The 20271-nt window shown below is 35.0% G+C and overlaps 1 protein-coding gene and 1 long non-coding RNA gene across 5 annotated transcripts in view; one reads left to right on the top strand and one right to left on the bottom strand.

Moving 5' to 3' along the window:
- Positions 1-13770, bottom strand: part of ATAD1 (ATPase family AAA domain containing 1) — a 53048-nt gene extending 39278 nt beyond the window's left edge. For 2 of the 3 annotated variants that reach the window (XM_039871798.1, XM_039871797.1), the window contains exons 1-4: positions 13618-13770; positions 9916-10090; positions 4502-4600; positions 2885-3005 (exon numbers count right to left, since the gene is read on the bottom strand). In XM_039871798.1, coding sequence (XP_039727732.1) covers positions 2885-3005; positions 4502-4600; positions 9916-10077 — 382 coding nt within the window. In that variant the 5' untranslated portion in view covers positions 10078-10090; positions 13618-13770. Of the gene's footprint in view, positions 1-2884; positions 3006-4501; positions 4601-9915; positions 10091-13174; positions 13310-13617 lie in introns of those variants that run through there. The other variant, XM_039871799.1, reaches the window with a different exon arrangement.
- LOC120609360 (uncharacterized) lies at positions 13709-18921 on the top strand. 2 transcript variants are annotated; one of them, XR_005654750.1, is made up of 3 exons: positions 13709-14545; positions 18004-18098; positions 18670-18921. It is a non-coding gene; the product is annotated as an uncharacterized LOC120609360 (long non-coding RNA). The 2 variants fall into 2 exon arrangements; XR_005654749.1 differs by having other exon boundaries at positions 13709-15092.
- Positions 18922-20271: the final 1350 nt, after the last annotated feature.

The raw sequence follows: 20271 nt of genomic DNA, 5'->3' as shown, positions 1-20271 counted from the left end.
CCACTTTGAATATCTTATTCCTAATAGTTTAGTTTTGGTACTTCTTAGCAGAATTAAGTTTTTCCAATTGTTTCTATTCAGGGATTATAATTAGTGTTATCAACCGAGCAGTTATTTACTAATGTCTAAAGATTCGACATGCAATGAAAGCTTTTGGAGTTTACGATCTTCTAGCTGTGATAGATAAGGTGTACATGAAGAGCAGTCAGTAGTCACTTTTTGACTGGGTGGTAGTTACATGAGTGTTAGCTTTACTCATTCAACTGTTTTATCCTCATTTCTCTATGTATGCTAAGTTTCACTAAGATTCATGGCGTCTCATCTGATCTGATGTGTATTCAGTGAGTCTGAATACAATATTATTGTTTGAAAGTGGCACCTTTTCTATATTGTTTATTGAAGTGGACTACACAGTGTTTATATTTATGAAGGGTGATAAACAGTAGGTTCTGCAAGTGTATGTGAGACATTTGGCTGTAATTATTAGTTTTGCAATCTTTTAACTAGTTTTTTGAGCTTAGTCTGACACTTGTATAATTATTCAACAAAATAAAAATGTGGTTATTATTTTGTCCTTTGTAGAGGCTTAAAAATTCAAACCCCTTTTTAAGATAGATGATTTCGGTAAGGGCTTTACTTCCTAAGCATTTCATGCAAATAAAACGTGGACGATGAGGAAGAAAAGAAGTATTGGGACAAATAGATCCAAATTGGAGATAGTCCTCATTAGTGAGAACTATATTACCTCATTAGTAATTAACTTTTCGTTCTTTTTTGACCAGTTTATTGACTTTCAAGCTTTAATTAAAAAATTTGTCCAAATGGTGGAAAAATAAATATCTGTAAAAATTAAATCTACTTAGTAGTAAGTGCTCAAGAAGGAGGGATGCAGGCCTGGCCTCAGAAAAATTAATTTTTCAAAATATTTATTTTAGGTTATTTACACTTTTAAGACTGCATCAAAACAAGAAATATGATGAAATTCACAAATGTAAAACTTATGTATCGAAATAATGATTACAAAATTCAGAGTTTACAGACATATAGTATTCAAATGGAATTTTAACTGTTAGAAATTTTTTAATGTTTTGGGGAGATAAGGGTTACTTTTTAAATATAACTTAATATTTTATGGCATGTTCTTACAACTAATTAGTGGCACGATCGCTCCAATTTTATATCTTTATATCACCTTATTAATATGATTTCACATGCTGCAAGGATAATACATAACAATGTCATTCTCAAATTATTGTTTTGTAGTCTGAGAAACAGTGATCACTTTCAGCTTAGACAGAAATGAACTGTCTAAGGATAATAAAACTGTAAATAAAGCAATGACTCTAACCTACGTAACCTACTTCCAGTCCAAAAATGAAAAAAATGTGGTATGCAATTGATTTTATACTCTACTTCTGTACACTAATATTTGATTTATATGTAGGTCAAAAAGAAAACCCAATGATTTTTCAAACTTTTGTTCTTGATAAAAAAATTTTCCAAAAATGCAAAGCTGAAAAAGCTCAAATAGTAATAATCAGGAGATACTCATATAACTTAAAATTTAAAATACACATAGGAACCACCTCTAGTTTTGGATAACATTTTCAAATTAATGGCAGATTTATACATAACTGTAGAAGTATCCTCTCACAATTTGGTATCTGCTGTGCTAATTGGGGCTTTAAATCAAGTACAACTGGTAGTCACCCAACTACCTAGACTAAGACATTGCTGATAAAAAAAGGGGCTTTCCCTATAGCATATGAAAAAAATATTTTACTTTCCTAAATTTACAAGTATTGTGGAACTGGGTAAGTTAATACCTTTCTCCTTTGATCTAGGCTGAAATAAATCATTCGAAATTTTCTTTGGGGAAAAAAAATAATTAAAAAATCAATAAACTAACTTTTTGGTTAGGCGAAAAAAAGCAGCTTTATTGTTTCAGAAAACAAAAATAAATACATAATAATCAGCTTTGTTGTTTTAGTTAATGAAAAGAACATGACATTTTTGGTGATAACTATAATCCTCTATTTACCAGAAACAAAAATTAGTTCATAAAAATGTACAGGTGCCAGCTTTAATTACCTTTTAAACATAAATTAATGTACTTTAATGCAAAATTAGTAAGATTACAAGCAAGTACAATTTGTACATAATGCTATTCCGATATTTCTAAATATCCTATTTTTTAAAAATGCATGTGCCTAATAATTTCAGTCTTGACTAGTAACATAAATCAAACTTGTCTAGTTGAAACACCTTTAATAAGCCTTGAACATGATTAATATTTGAATGAACAGGAATAAAAGTATTACATTTAAGAATGCAGTTATAAGCATTTTCAATTCTTGAGTTCCAAGGCTTTCAAAGTGATTAATGAATAGGAATTAGAAAAAGGTTCTCTTAAAAATAAGTATTATTTAATTTCTACTTCACCTGTAATTCAGTATTTCCTGTAAAAAAAAGAAAAAAAGAAAAAAAATCAATGCACTAAAAGTAAAGTGAAAATAATTAAGAGGAAAAAAATCATTAGAACTGTGAAAAAACAAAAAGAAGTCTTATCTCGAAAACAAAAAATCTGTATTGTGATTTTGGATTTTTTTTTTAACTTTGATATCTGAAATTATCTTTTACTTGGAAGTAAATAAATGAATTTGAAATAAAGGAATTATTTAGCAGTGGGAAACTATAGGGGAAAATTTTCTAAATTGGGAAAGATGAAGAATGAGCAATTATTTTAAAACTATTATTTATAAGACAATTTACTAATCTCAGCATTCTCTTGAAAATCCAACTTCAAAAACACCTGTTTTACGATAGAAGGTATCAATGTTTCCAAGATTTTTAATGCTGTAGCAAATATAAACTTTTGGCATACCTTTTGGAGGCTGCAGAAGCCTGGAATTTTCAAACAGATGCTTCTTTTTGATTGGTAAAATGACTGTGTCTTTCAGATCTGTAATGACATCATCTAAACCTGCTATATCACTCCAAGTAACCTGGTGAAAGGTAAGGTCAATATGAATTTTACAACTGATGTATACTCACTGCAATAAAAAAGTCCCCAAAATGACAAATCTTATCTGATCATTATATCATAGATAATAAAAGATTAAAATTATGTTAATGTAAGTAAAGAATTTTCATAGCAATAATGAAATTATTAAACTACTATGACACTATAAAAAAAATAGTCAGCTGTCTAGTATTAAAAAAAAAAAAAGCAATATTTACAACAGATTTACTTTCTTAACAACTTTTAAAAAACGGTGAAAAACCAAAAACCACAGCCGGATCTAAAAAAATCATCACCTACTTTCACTATAGTTATAACAAAAAGCTGAGTCTATCAGTACAATTTTACTCAGAAGTGAATGAGTAAGGTCTCAAAAAGTATCACTTTAAATTTATAAACCAAATTCAAACAGAGGATGGATTCTGGGGGGTATGTGTGTCACTTTGCACACAGATACTAAAAGACATTATAGATTTTTATTTTCTAGATCTGTGGATAGAGATATCATATTTCATTCTATTAATTTATTAATACCTGTTGTTAGAAAATATTCACAAGGGATTTTAGAGTTTATAAATTACATTAATCTGGTCCTCAAAATAACCCTTTTTAAATAGGTAGAGCAAGTATGACATTGTCCTACTTGCTGTAGGACACTGTCCTATACATCAGGGAACTAAGACTCAAAGAGGAAATAATTTGCCAAAGCCATGAATGGAAAAACTGGGATTCGGAATCTTGCATTATCTATCATACCTTATCGTGAAAATCTAGATTTAAACTCCAAATCAAATATCCACAAGACTTAAAGAAGTACATTTTATATGCCACAAAGGTAAATACATAAAAGTACAAGTTTAACTAAACAAACGTGCATAAAAATAAGTTAACATAGCAGGCCTGAGACTATTATCCTTAGAAAGGCCTGCTTACGACACTGGCCCATGGCTAGAGTACGAGAACTTAGATTTCAGGAGCATTCCCACCATTCTCTGATAAGAACAGGTTGCTGTGCTTAAATCGTTTGTGCAAACAATATGGTCTGAGGTGGATACCCGTTTTCCTTCTAGAGTCTATAATTTTGGTAGATGTTAGGAAGGCAAAGCCTACATGATCAGGACCAACTGAAATCCTGGGCATAGAGTCTCTAATAAGCTTCCATGGTGGAGAGCATTTACATGTGTCTTCCTAATTTGTTTCTGGAGGAATCAAGTACATCCATGACCTCACTGGGAGAAGACTCTTGGAAGCTTGTGCCTGATCTCCTCCAGACTTCAACCCATGACCCTCTTTCCTTGTTGATTTTGCCTTGTATGTATCCTTTTTGCTGTAATAAATCACATCCATGAGTATTAACTACTATGCTGAATCTTGTGTCTCCTCCTAGAGAATCATCAAACCTGGTTGTGGTCTTCGGGAACCTTGGAACGAAATGCTAAACAAGAAAAAGAACTCTTAAATAAGTTTAATGATACATACGTGCATGTTAAGAGGGTCTACGAGATGAGCAGCAATACTCATTTCATATTCTGAAAGCTTCACATTTTTCACACCAATTTGCTTCATTAATTTCTCTGCCTAGAAAGAAAAAAAACAAGCAACCTCCTTTAGTTTGAGATTTAAATACTGTCAGTTCAAAACAGGTTTCTGTGAAGTCTAAAAAAGCAATGAATAGACATAAGAATTTTCCAGGGATATTCTAGACCCTTTGCTCTCATCTTTCCCCACTGTAAGCCCTTAAGTAAAAAAAAAAAAAAAAAAAAAAAAAATTGAGGGTCTATTCCACAAAAACCAGGGTGATTTAAACCAACTCACAAGAAATGAGAAGTGAGAAAACAGGGTACATGATTGAAGATATATAGATATAGGGCTTCACATTGAGCCAGTGAGACTCTAGGGTCCAACTTGACTTCTCTTTCCAAGTAGGATGATCATGATAGGTGCAGGTGAAAACTCAAGATGAAGACCGAGGAGGTTAAGGATATGAAGAAATGGACAAGTGGAATTTCTTTCCTTAAATTAACAGAGTATCTGAAAATAGTTGCCTAACTTTTTTTCAAATTATTCTGGTATCTACAATAGGTGTTCGTATCTATCTAATTTCAAATTGTTCTGAAATGCCGTCCCTTTTAAAGTCAAAGTCAAGTCCCAGGGCTAGGAAACCAGATATAATAAAAATAATTCTAAATTAGAAGTATACTGCATATATTTTTTAGAGCTGGGCAAAACTAGCCTTAAATCATGAGCTCTTAACAATGCAACGAAGCTTTCAATTAAAATAAAAATGATGATATATATTTACTAAGTGTGCCAAATATTATGCCAAAATACTGTAAATGGATTAACTCCCTGAATCTTTAGAGTGATCCTATGAGGTAAGTACAATTTTATCATGGAAAAAAAGAGTCTGAAGCTTACCTCGGATTAAGTAATTTGCCTTCCAAGCAGACTAGCTCTAGAACCCATATCCTAACCACCACACACATTATCTAGGTTTCCCCGATTATAAGATGGGAGTTCTTGACCACTAAAGAGTCTTTAAAATCTATAGATAACATATTTGAATTTTAATTAAGTGAATATTTTTAGAAGGGAAGGTACTCTGGTAAATCATGTTTACCTAAATTTTTGTTGTTACATTTTCCTAAAATATTTTTATATAAAATCTTGCCGTCTGTCAAGGGCTTTGCTGTTCTAAAAGGAAATTCACATCACAGCATTATAGTTAGAGACTGGCTGACGGAGTAGGATAAATGTGTGTTGATCATACTGTAGTAATACAGCATTTTTTAAAAAGTGCTATGAACCACATCCTTTTTTCCTATTTAGCCACCCCCTTGTAAAATTACTGAGTCAATGGATAAAGTTGCCTTTCCCAGGTCCTTTCATCTCTTTCTTATAAATATCATCTTTCACTGACTTTAAATCTTTTATGTGCCAGCTATGAAAGGAATCCTATTTTACTATCTGTAATAACATTAATTTAACTCTGCTTTTTCATTATGCTTCTATAAACATGAAGTAATCCCACCTGCGTTCTTTTTAGGCCATGCTCTAAAACAGTTGTTCTCAACCGGGGCGGAGGGTCGTGATTTTGGTCCCCAGGGAACATTTAGCAAAGTATGGAAATATTTTTGGTTGTCACCACTTGGGTGAGGGGAAGGGTGCTACTGGTATCTAGTCAGCAGAGATAGTGATGCTGCTAAACATTCTACAAGGCACAGGATAACCTGTCCCCAATCCTATCCCTCCCCCCTCCAATAATCTGGCTCCAAATGTCATTAGTGCTGAGTTGTGAAACTCTGCCTCCTCCCCGCTTAAAATTTTAATCTAGGCCAAAATCGTCTCTTGCTTTAAATAATAACAATCTTTATCTACAACTGGAGTTTCCTAAAAAAAAATTACCAACTATGTTGTATAATTTATAGAGACGGAAATGTTATAGTTAAGTTTACCTAGAATCTTTTTCCCACAACAGCAGTCCCTTTAACAATGCCTTCAGGTTGCATAAATAGCATTGACAGAAGAGAGAAAAGAAATTAATGTTTGTTAAGCATCTACCACATGCTGGGCACTATGCTGGGTACTTTACAATCAATCCTTTAAACCATACTAAGAAGTAGCTATTACTATTCTCATTTCTCAGATGAGGAACTCAAGGATCAAAGAAATCAGAAGAACAGCCAAGATTACACAGCTAGAAATTGGCATTACCAGAGCTCAAACCCTGATTTGTGTCATTTCAAAGTTCATATTCTACTGAACTTTGAACACATTCCTCATTTAGGAGAGCAGAACACGGTTTCACAAACAAATGAAAAGAAAGCACCCCAAAATACCATACTGCCACCAAACTACATTACAAGAATAAGTTATCCAATTGTCTAGTTTTGACACTTTTAACCAAGTCCCTATTTCCAAAATATTTTAACTAGAAAAATAAAATTATAATTGGACTACTCTAAAAATGACTTATATTCATGTATTTTGTGTTCGGTTTACAGCTTAACAACGATTATATTTTCTAGTCACCAACATCTGCTTGTCATTTAAAGTGGATCTCTTCAAATAACTGTTTCCACGGAGGGGAAAATGGTGGTCTGGGAGTGAGAGGAGTCAGAGGTGGGAGGAAAACGTACATTTACTGTATATCTGTCCTTTTAACTGTTCGCAGTATTGTTTTATCTTTTCATGCTATTTCATTTTTTCTCCATGTGAAGTATAATTTTAAAAATTAAGTGGGGTAAAAAATTGTAAACTAATATTTTTGCCTTGACTAGGGAAGGAGGAAATAAAGGAAGAGAGCAAGAGAAAAGAAAGACTCATTTCATTCAAGTTCTAAAAGTTATATGATTGATTATTCTTTTGGAAGAATAATTTTAGAAGGTGAGAGATGGCATTAACAAGTTAACATCAAAATAAACAGAGATAACCTATTTAAACATAGGTTAAAAATCTTTTACTGAGTTCACAGCTAACGTACTCCAATTTCCAGTAGAGAAAATCACTGATAGAAAGCTTTAAAAATGCATTTAAATAGAAAATAGCAAAGAATTGGAGTAATTATCTTTATATATGAGGTATAAGCCCTTATCACAAACATATGTTAAAATTCTAGAAAATATCCTTTTCTAGATATGCAGATATGGTCGTCTATTTTAGGGTTAGTGCAATCACATTTCTTTCTTTTGATTTTCTCATATGTATTCTAAAAGTTATTGGGTAAGATGCCCAAATCAAATGTCATCTTCCCATAAACTTGCCCTATGTACCAGTTTCTAAACCTCTATAAAGATACTATGCGTCTTTGAAGACTCCAGACAAACCTTGGATTCATTTGTAAGATGTCCTTTTTCTTTTCTAGGATCATCACAAAGTCCTTATTCCTCTATTTTACCGATTTCATTCCTTTACTCTATCTAGATCTTTGCCAGGACTACTGCAGTCTACAAAAAAGATCTTGCTTTTAGTTTCCATAATTCCAATTCCTGCTACCTACTATTGTAAGGTGAATTATCCTTAAAACGTTGCTTTGCATATCATATGCCCACTCAAAAATCTTTAATGGCTCATACAGAAGACTTTAACTGGTCAAAAGCATATTTCAGTAGTTGGCCAAGGAGGTGAGGCAAGAAAAGCAGAAGGGTAACTAAGAAGCTATAGCCCCTGGCCAATCAAAAGCCTGCCTCCTTCTTAGCTGATGAACTTCTCAAATGCTGTGGTACTTAACAGCCTCCGCCCACTCACCAAACCATTAAAAGGACAAAGAAAAAAGAAAAGCCCTGTCACTGACTACTCAGGGTCCCTTAAAAGACCCTTACTTCTCCCTCCAAGTTCTACTAATTAGTTGCATAAATCCTCTACTCCAACCTGACTAGTCTATTTACTGCTCCTTTAACAGCTCTTGTTATTCCTATACCTATCATGATTCTATTCACGATTTTCTTTCTACTTAAAATTGTCCCTGCCTATTCCAGAGGCCAAGATTTTTCATGAAGTCATCTTCACCTATCTCAATCATCAGTGAATGCCTTCTCTAAATGCCACAGTTTCTGCCTACACTATTAATCAGGCAATTAGGATAAACTACCTACAATTATAATTTATATTATCGTGGACAAGTTCTATTCTCTCTACCACAGGTACTATGAGGACAGATGTGGTGTCTAATATTTCACATAACTGATATTTTGAACAATACTGTCCACACTGTTTTCAAGGCTTAATGATAACAATCCATTCATGTATTACTTAAATATCTATATTAGGCTTTCTACATGGCTTTCATATCTGAGTTCCAGGTGCTCCTAGAAGCCAAGAAAGTAAATGACAAAATTCTGTTTAAAAGTCATACATCTACTTAAAAAAATTTTTTTTAAATAACTGAACATCAATATTTTAACTTTTAACTTAATGTTGCACTTTGGCACATGGATACACTCAAATTCATTTTTTAAAAATTCTACACTAGTCGAACTTTTTAGAGAGTTATGAATTGCCTGATATAATGATATAATCTAGACCTTGAGTCCATTATAATAAAATCAGGGAACAGCTGTCCAAATTGCTTTTCAGGTATATAGAATAAGCAGTATTTATGAAACCGTGGTTTTCACTGATTTTAAGAGCTATGCAGAGCAATGTAAAGCAGTCATTTCTTTACATCCCAATTTCTCATACTGGCCTATAGCATTTGAAAGAATAAGATTTATTCATCTTTTATTCTTTGCACAAAACATTTGTTAAGAGTTCAATAAATGTTTACCGAATGCATCAGAGTCACAACTCACAGAAAATCCATGAATATAAATACCTCGCCCTGAAACAGTAAGAAAAATTTGAAAGACTCCTTGAAGACTTTTGTTTTTTGAAGAACAGGAACCAAAACAAATATATCAGCCTAATAAGGAAATGACCACAAGAGGCAGTAGCTGAAAAAATAAAACTACAATTTATATTAACAGTAAAATTTTTTAGCAATTCTTTAATTAGAAATTAGTGGCGTTTCTAAGACTGACAGCTTGTCAGTATTATCTACATTTCAAATGTCAAACAAAGCAAAATGTATATTACTGAAGACAAATTTTGTTTAATCTGTTGAAAAATTTTACCTAGATTCCTTCATTTATAAGCTGACAAAGTCTAATGAGGATGTTCACAACAAAATACTATAATAATTTTATTTATCATTTTTTCTTCTAAGTTGCTTAAACAGTCAAAAGGACTTGAGAAACATATTTTTTAGGAAAAGTGAAATTAAATATGACAGAAAAACATTTTCATGTGGGTCTTACAGAACTGCTCACTAACTTATCATTCTATTATATCCTTCGTCTTCTGGGAAAATGTTTGCTAGCTACAAGAAAAATGATCTTCGAACATTTTAATCATACCTGTTTCTGAGCTTCTACTTTTTGCTTTCTGGTTGGATCAATTGCATCTACCATCCATTTGATTGTAAAGTATGTTACTGCACCAAATATTGTCAAACGGAAAATTAAACCAACAACTTCATTCCGACTCAAGGGACGAGAAAAGGCTTCAGCATGTACCATCTTGACTGTCAACCTTAAAAAACAAACAGAAATGTCACTAGGTAATAACTAGATTCATTTAAAGTGACCTTAAATTAAGCAACGAAAACTAACTTCTGGTCAAAATCGACATTACCCACCTTAAAAAAGTGTTTAAGGAGGAATGGCTTTTTAAATGTTAAGTAAACACATTTTAAGCTCCCCTTGGAAGCTGAAAGAACAGATTAAACATTGAGATTTATTCGAATTTTTAATAAACTTTCTTAAAAAGCTCATTTAAGTAGAGAATAATTCTATTTGAAAAATACAATAAACTTTTTAAGATATTTACTCTTCAAAGAGTTTTAAAATAACTATTTCAGAGTCTAGAAAAATCACTATATCACTAATCCATAGAAAGGCAGCCCAATAATGAAATACTTTACTTAAGTGATGGTAAGAATTTCTTCCATTAAGCGTAATGTAAACCAGGTAATTTTAAGTGAAATTCAGACTGTGAACTGTCGCTTTTTCCTCAAATATATTTTTAAAGGTTTTTGAGGCCTGTTTAAACTTAAACATGCCATTTTCTTAACAAGTGACATTAAATGTTTTGAGCCATACTATTGTTTCCAACAACCCAGATAAATCTGAAGCAACAGAATCTTCAAAAATTGTTGAACCACAAGAATACAGCCTGCACCCAGATGGAGAGGGAAAAGAAGGCAATGTGTCTACTTTTAGATACATCCCTGAGCAGCTACATTAATCACAGTTAGGCTTATAGGAAGTATGCACACCCCCATCAAAGGTAACGACTATCCAGAAGAATATGTTTGTTGGGGATGACAAGACTGCCACATTTTGGGAGATAGGATCCCAGCTTCTAATAATACTTTTATACTTCTATAGCACAGAACTATGCTGAATTACATGGGGGAAAAAAGAATATATATTTTTCACTCATAAATAAGAATTTATACAGATGGCTCAGCAAAAGGTAAAATTTAGGTACTGCATAGATTAATATCTATGGTCATTCCAGCTCTAAAATTATTATTTCTTTTTACTACTACTCAAAGATCCTCTTACCTTCCCTCCCTCAGGAATAGCTCCAACAATTTTTAAATTCCTTTTCGATACCTCCCCTCCATTCAAGAGTATATACTTCTCCCTAATAAAAAGACCCCAAATCTTTCCCTTTATTCACAGGATTCCCAACCATTCGACTATCCTAATCTAGCCCCAAAGAATGACTTTTAAGCATTTTACTTCTCAACACTTCTCAGTAAAAACTCTCAATAGCTCGAGTCAGTAGAATCTGAAAATGTCACATGTATTTTTTCCTCCAGCAAATGTGCCTGGTATCCTGGATGGGCCATTTCTCCCCATTCATCTAGGTTTAGTCAAATTCTATCCAAACTTCAAAAACTTCACATGCTCCACTGAAGGCTTTCAGGTCACACTGATCTTCTATATTTTTTTATTTGGCCCTATTAGTAAATTTATGTGATATCTATTCTATTCAACTAGAGTTTAAATCCTTATTTACATCTTATACATTTATAAAAATGTATACATACAAAAGAGAAGCTATTCAGTAATTATTTGGTCAACAGATAAACTGCAACTGCAATTTAATCATTCCTGCAGAATCATTCAATCATTCAATCATTCAATCATTCCTGCAGAACTGCAGCCAGACTTTTGAACAATTTCCATTCAATCATTCCTGCAGAACTGCAGCCAGACTTTTGAATAATTTCCAAAGAAAAGTCGAGGGTTCCATTGACTTTATTTCTCTATTACTAGAAGCCACTTACTTCGCAATAGAACATTATTTAATTTAAACTTAACTAAATAATTGAAAGCCTTCATTTCAGGTAGAGAAACTTTGACCTAGGAATATTAAGTGACTTAATTCACACAATAAAGCACTTATTAAACATGTATATATAATGCTGATTATATAGTGGGTATACAATAATGGCTAAGATACAATTACTTCACTCAAGGAATGCACAGTCCAATTATATTAATTATGTATTTTTAAATGGAGCTAGGGAGGAGACACTACCTAATTAAAATCTTTCCTCATATAACAAGTCAAAGTGTGCTTTTTCCCATCAGCCTGGATTCCTAAAAATGGGTTAACAATATTCCACTTCTTACAGGATGTGAGTTTGACTTCTCTAGTCTTTATTCCAAGAGTAAATTTGAAAATGCAGTTGGAATATGTGGTATTATGTGGAGACAGTATTTACTGATGAAAATAAACCAGCAGCAAAATAAGAGTTTTATTAACTTAATCTGTGAAAATTAGGGCTATTCGAATAAAACATTTTCATTTATTTAAAGTTTGGGTTAGTAGAGATAAAACTGCCATCTACTGGATGTTCCCTGAACTACATGAACTAAGGTACATAATAAGTACATTCCAGTTATCAATTTTAATCCTATAAAAAATATGAAGACACAAAACCTGTTTATATATTTTCCTATACTTAAATTATTAGTGGTAACACAGTGTTCTAGACCTATGGCTACTTTTAAAACAGTAGTCCATCTTCTAAAATGACCTTAAAATCCCGAAATGAAACTGAAACTTCTAAGTGAAATTTGTAACTGTATATACTTTATTGTACACTCATCTATCATTCATATGACACTGATATACCTGCAATGCAAGGCCATTACAGTAACAATACCATTACAGCAGAATATACGATAAAAGCTGCATGCGCATTTAACAGGAGCGAGTGTATTTCAATCTTGTATAAACAATAGAATCAACAAAATGAACACACATTTATGTACATAAACATAGGTGGTGCTGTGTACAGCTAAGAAATACCGCAAAATTGTAATTCTGAGTTTTAGTTATATGATGCCAGATAGTTCTATTTTAAAAAGTTCTCCACTCCAAGGTAGAAAACTTTGAAATCGTACTACCTCGTCAATGAACAATTTATTAACAGGTTAAAGACCAAGAGTATAACACCATACAATAGTTTTTCTTTCCCGAATCACTACAGTGTTTTACGATTTCGCAGACATCAAGGTCCTATATATATAGCCTATGACAATGAAAGACTGCCAATCCTCACATAAAAGGACAGATTATAATTAACATCACAACCCTCTGCAAAAGTGTGCCCAGGCACGAAGAACCACCTCCGCTTTTGCACTTGGTGGTTGCGGTACCTGTGCGACCATCAGACTCAGTTCATTCTGGCCGCCTTTGCAGAGGATCCTGATTTTGATGTCGCCTGGGACGACCTCAAGCCCAAGCAGTAACCCGATTGCCTGCAGAGATTCCCTGTAGGAAATGGTATAACTCTTGAGGGCAGCGCTAAAGGCCTAGGCTGGGCCGGAAGCCAACCGAGGGCCGGGACGCCCTTGGAGGTTAATCCCCTAGATACCAAGGGCTGGGGGTAGTTGGAGGGCGGCACTGAAGTTGGGCGTGGGAGGAAGGGGAGGTGACTTTTCCTGCTCGGCTTCCTAGTTCCGAGCCGGGCACTAAAGGAGCTCAGCAGGATCCCGCGCCCGTCCCACGAAGCCCGGCAAGAACTCGCTACTCACCCGGGTGCACAATCAGAGGCCGCAGGACCCCTTAGCCAGCCTCACACGGAAGGATACGGCTCCTAGGAGAGAATGCTTCCGGTGGGAGCCGCGCCCCGCCTCTTAGCTCGGAGCATGCGCAACCTGTGGCTGTCGGCGAGGAAGGGGCGCGTTTCCGGTTGTCGGGGAGGAAGGAGTGCGTTTCCTGCTTTCAGAAATGGTGGGGAGGTTGGATCGCGAGGTTGTATCGGGAGGAGTCACGCACCAGATCCTTAACCTGTCATCAGCCGTACTGAAGCTTTCCGCGAAGCCGGTGCATCTGCCTGCAGCATTCGCGAAGGTTCTGAGTTTAGTTCTGAGTTTAGTCTCAGATATGGAATTAGGGAAGGCGCATGTCATGTAACGTCCTTGCCTTGCTCGCGAGCTCTAGGAACAAGACTGACAAATCCAGGAACCTTGTTCGGAGTGCAAAGAAGTTCTTCCCTGACTCCTGCTTGTTCCTTACTCGCGCCCGTCATCTCCCTACCCCCCCGTGCAAACCTGCACGCTGCTCTTCTGTCCTTTAGCCAAAGCGCTGACGCGCATGGTCACCCCTCACCCCTCACCATCTGCCTTTCAGTTTCTGGGGTGAGCTCACCCTCCTCCCCCATATCTGCACTGACAAGCACCTGGGGGTAGCGCCTGAAAATCTTAAACGAAACGACTCTGCAGCCCACCCAGGCAGGCCGGGTAGTCAGGACAGAATAGGGCATCCGGTCACAGGTTTTGCATTTCGGTGACTTCCCTTTTCCTTTACCCCTTCCCCTTTTCAGAAAGAGAGACGTGACACAAGAGGTCCCAAGGGAACAAACCTGAAAGCCAGAGCCTCCTGAACACACTGCCAGGGGGCGAAAGGACTTTAGACACTGTCCCCAGATATAAGAAGTATCACTTCCTTCAGATAGAGGCGGTGAGACAAGTAATAAGACAGTTCCTCTCCTTGCCCTCCTCGGGAAAGCATTTTGCGCCTCTGCCTTCGGCATCATCTTTGATGGCTGAAATTCTGCAATCTGTTGAATTTTAATGAATGCTGCCGTTGTTACAAGCTCCTGATACTGTAGTGAGGATAATAGCTACAATTTATTGAATGTCTACTATGTATCAGGCAATATACTTTTTACGCGTTTCACATCCGTAATCTAAAGACCTCAAAAAAACAATCCTGTAAAGTAGCCATTATTTTCTTATAGATGAGCAAATTTTAAAGCTTAGAGAGATTAACTTTCCTAAATTCATGCATCTAATAAGTGCCAAAATTTTATAGGAACCTTGATCTAATTCAAACCCTACACTTTACATATTCTCTTTGAGATAGTAATTTAATACCAATTAAATTTTAAAATCTAGGTGAAGGAGGTAAGACCATGAAATGACAAAATCATAAGGCTTTAAAGAGTAAATGGGTAAATGTTTAAAAAAACGAGTCATTGACAAGAATCAGAATGGAATTTAATACTGTAAGTGGTTCATGTTTTAATCCATGCCTTTTGGTCTATGTGTGTGTGTCTACATTCATATGTATATTTTTAAAAAAATGATATGAACCTACTTTTGGGAGAACTAGACTGATTATTTAGAGAGAGAAATAGAACTGAGAAGAACAGGATGATTATGAGGCTTGGATAATATTTACAAAAAAAAATACTAGCCATGTACAGCTGTCTTAGAAGTCTTAGAAGATACTCTACTGCAGCGGTCCCCAACCTTTTTGGCACCAGGCACCTATGCTCCTATGAGAATCTAATGCCTGATGAGCTGAGGTGGAGCTGATGGGGTGATACCAGTGCTGGGGAATGGCTTAAAATACAGATAAAGCTTTCCTCTCTTGAGTGCCTCCTGCTGTGCAGCCTGGTTCCTAATAGGCCATGGACCACCCACCCGACTGCTTCCCCCCCGGGGGTTGGAGATCGTCTCCTGAATCCCTGGGATTATCATCAGTCTGAGTCATTGCTCATGGGAACATGCCTTGACAGAGTTAAAAGGTAGAAGTTACTGAAGGAAAGAGCTTTAGGTTTTGTGGCCCATTAGGGTAATCATAACGAATGGTAAGAAAAATGAGCTGAGAAATTCAAGATGGTAATGGATCGCCATCATTCACTGAGTGAAACTTAGTCAACTAAGAACTTCACCGGCATTAGTCTAAGGACTAGCATGACCAACCTACCTAGTCTGACATTAAAGGAGTTTCTGGAACATAGGGCTTTCTTTCAATGCTAAAATAGAAAAAATCTCAAGTAAACCATGACAAACAGGTTACCCTACGAGGGACACCCTAAATTAGTTCTAGAGTGAGGTGGAACTCCCAATACAGTTGTAGCTAATGAATTCATCTGCCTAATAATGGGGTATGATTGTACAAAAAAGGAAATCGTGGGATAAATTAATCATGACTGACCATGAAGAGTTTACACGCCTCCAAATAAATGCTGCTGCTCATTCCTTTTCCAGTGGTTTGGCTATAAACCAAGGACCTATACCTGTACTTTCTGGACCTAATTTTCATTTAGCAAATCCTTAGGAGGCCTCCTATATGTGGGCCCTAAGACATCAAATTACTGCCTTCCCACATACCATACATGTTCATTTCCATCAGCCACTAAATCAGCTAGGTTCTTTTAGAATAGAACAGAGTGAACATATGCTTTTCATCCCAGGATAGCTTTATATAATCCCTGGCAGCACAAAACACCATATTTGGCCCACAGTAGGGGCTCAATAAGTAATTCATTACGTGTAATATTAATCAGGAAATTATAACAACAGATTTTTTTTGTAGACTTTCTGGACCTTCTCTGTGATTGTTAGACTCGAGATATTAAAAACAATTATTTATTGTAGAAAGTCTTTCCTTTATTAACCGTTGACTCTTAAAACAGTTTATGGCAGTTCTCCATACATGGAACTAAAATCACCTTTCTTTTTGTTAGTTGAATGGGGGTGCGGTTAGTTTGCTCTGCAGCCAGGGTCAATCAATGAACTGGACCCTGAAGGTATAGGGGTTCCTTAGATGAGGGATTCTCAAATTTCACTGTGAGCCTATAGACTTACGTGGACAACTTGGCAAAATGCAGATTCCCAGGTCCCAGCCTTAGAAGTTCCCATTTAACTGCTCTAAGTTTTGGCCCAGGAATTTGCATTTTGAATAAACATCCGAGATAATTTGGATAGAGATACTTTTGTACCACACTTTGAAAATTCTACCCTAGTCAGTCATAATTTTAGATGTATTTTTACAGAAAATCTCTACTGCCCCAGCCCTAAGAGCCTATCAAGCTGGGATACAGCTAGAAATCAAAGCAAAGAAGCTTCATGACTAGATTCAGAATGAAATCTTTTTAGAAGAAAAAACAAATCTGAAATTTTTAGATAAGTTAATACAGTAAACCTGACCCTATTCATTGCTCATTAGAAATGATTCACTTGACAGTGATTTAGAAGGAGTAAAACTTCAACAAATAGATAAAATTATATTGCAGTAATTATGCCAGTATAATAGTCACTTGGTAACCTTGGTTCTTTTAAAAATATTTTATCAGAAAAGAATAATCTTAATTATTATTTTGACAAGTTAAATAGAATGGGAGGAGAAAGAAAACTAAAGAATATGTAGCTGTACCTGAAGTCATGAAAGCACTGAGAAAAACCAAGATTAAGTGCTTGAAACTCCAGTAGAAAGGATAAGATGAAATCAAGACAAAAATAATGGGAAACTAAAATTTCAACAAATTCAAAAGAGTGGAAAGATGAGTTGATAGCTCCATTCTATAAAAAGCACAGAGAGCTAAAAGACTCAACAGCAAAGTTCAAAGAGCATACTATTGTCAATCTACTTCTCATGCTTTTATGTTTTAAACTTTACACATAATTTAAAATACATGTATGTAAAAATGAGTATGTAATTTTCTCATGTTATCAGGGTAGCACAAATCCACAAAATCTTACATTACTACATAATTATTTTTCTCAAAGACTACTGTCAGTTGTACTTTTTTACTTCTTATGCTACCAATAAACATTTTATAGAACTTATTTATTTTAAATCTGCAATATTTTGTTGTTTAGTTTTAATACAGTACTGAAAATAAACTATTCAAGTGATATAATCTGTAAAATCAGGATTGATAAAGACAGAGTTGCTTGAGAAGATATCTGACCTTACTATACACTCTTTAGCAAAGTTTTAAAGCATAGATGAAAGAGTAATCTCCTTAGGAATAATTCAGGACCTTTATAAATGCCCACATGTTTTTTTTTTTTTAATAGAAGAGATGAGAGAGATTGAGTAGGATAACAAAGATATGAATTCATCAGACAAAATAGAGGAAACAGTACTGTAGTTGACACATTAATTCTCAATTCCTGTAACAGCAGATTGATAGATGAAGCAGAAAACAAGACCAGATGCTGTGGTTTCCAGGATGCACTTGGCTTCCCATCCTTTATAACCTGGAGCATTTTTTGCTGTAAGTAGGTCACTTGCTTGCTCTCATTTACCTGATTCTAGAAAAATGCCCTTGAAAGTATGTGGAAAGTAATGTGTGCTGGGGCTTAACATTTTAAAAATTAAGATTGAATAAAAATCTTTCCTCCCATTTCTGTTAGTCAGAATAACTTGTAACTTAGAAGCATAAGTGAAACCAAAATGGACAAGAAAAATTTGAGATGTTATTTTCTAAGCACAAGTACACTAAAATCTGTGTCCATTCTGTTAGCCCCCATAATTCACTATACTTAGCAATGGCATAGTACTCATCTCACAGAATTATAATTGGTGTTTAAATTTCTGTATTCTATCAGATGTGAACTTCTTGAGAAAAGAGAATTCTTATGACATAAGAAAATCTTAACAAATGTTTTAATTAACTGATTTTTATCCCCAAATCTGACATAGCTAATGGGGCTTTTCAGGGCCCATTCCTATAGATTTAATGTGACCAGGGCAGGAAAAAAGAGGAAGATAAGAGTCCAAAGATAGGACATGTAGGATCAAACCATTTTACTGATCACACTTATGTTATTTCCTTGTCATTGCAGGTTTGTTCCTGATGTTTCCCCCACCTGGAGATCAATCCCATCAGCACGAGTCTTGGTATTCACAGGGTTTAAAAACATGGACATTGCAGCCAAACAGATGTGGGTCTGAATGTAAGATCTATTATTTACTAGACTATGACTTTGGACAAGTTATTAAACTCTCTAAGCCTCAATTTTCTCATCTTTAATATGGGAACAATAACAATACATATGCCATGGAGTTGCATTGAGAATAGATGAGACAACGCATGTGAAGTGCTGAGCTCTATGCCTGACTCATAACAAGTGCTCAATAAACCATTGTTGCATGCCATTGTAACAACTCTGATGATATTTTCATTATACTATGAAGTGATATTCTCTCACTTCAAAAAGTCTGTAAGGACAGAGATTCTTTCATATCTCCTTAGTGTTTGCATGAGGACTTCACATCTTAAGTTTTCAACCATGGTATCTTGTCTGGGAATGTTTGTCTTCTCTGACTTGCGAAGAAGCCACGCCTGTCTCTTTGACCTCTTGGTTCTCTCATTCTCATTTTTATTACATCCCTCTGGCGGAGTCTCACTGTATGATGGTTGTATAAAACCTATAAGATTCTATTCTTATAAGCCCCAGACAATTAAGTTTAAAATATTGATCGATTTATAAATATAACTATCTGGATATTTCTCAGTTCACTGAAGATCATCATTAATATTGGCTGTTGTTCTCATTTGTCTAATAAGTCATTTATTGAGCTTACAGCCTTTGCTCTTATGGAATTCTGAAGTCTAAAACATCTTGTAAAAATGTAAGTCCTTATAGAACTATTGATTTTTTTTTAATCTAGAGGTTTATCCTGTAGTTCATGCCTATTCATTATTTGTTTAGGAAAAACTTCTTTACCTATGGTGCTAAGTGGGTTTTACACAAAAGAAAGAAATTAACTCAATGGGTAAAAGTGAGATGCTAAACCAGATTTGAGATTTTGGAGGTTGATAGTTTGCATGGCTTATCTTTTCTTTGTAAACTACAACTTTCTTATTGCCCTTGAGGACTATTGTAATGTCAGAGCTGCAAATCCGCACACAACATTTGATTCATTTAAGCACAACACGTTTTTGAAAGTATTTACTATGTTCAAGTCATGGAAATGCTCACAAGATAGAGGAGTTTTACTGAGCAAAAGACATGATATATCCTGTTCAGAGACTGAGCGCATGGCTTCCAAAGGCAAAGGCAAAGGCAAAACTTGCTGATTTTAGATGTTTAAGAATGAAATATCTACTAGACTTTTTTTTCACCTTAGAGTGGCCCAGCAGTTGTACACTAGCAAGCTAACATTAAAATCACTCTCCTTACCTTTTTGTTGTCAGTGTTTCTGGACCCAGAAAAAAACAAAACAAAGGGATAAGGAAAAAAAGCCAAGCTTGTAACTTGAGTTATAGAAGTGCAGGAAACAAATCAAGTATGCTAAGTTGGCAGTGCTCAAAGTTCCATTCAATTTCACAATAGTATATGTGATAGAGTTTCACAAACCTTTCCACTTTCTAGTCTTTTGCTTATTAACTTTAAATAACAGAACCATTCTGAGATCTTTGAATGCCTGAACAAGGCCCAGGG

Source organism: Pteropus medius, unplaced genomic scaffold (genome assembly GCF_902729225.1).
Source record: "Pteropus medius unplaced genomic scaffold, Ma_sr-lr_union100, whole genome shotgun sequence".
Taxonomy (NCBI): Eukaryota; Metazoa; Chordata; class Mammalia; order Chiroptera; family Pteropodidae; genus Pteropus; species Pteropus medius.
Note: the sequence above shows the minus strand (reverse complement) of the source record. Positions and strands in the feature narration are given on the sequence as shown.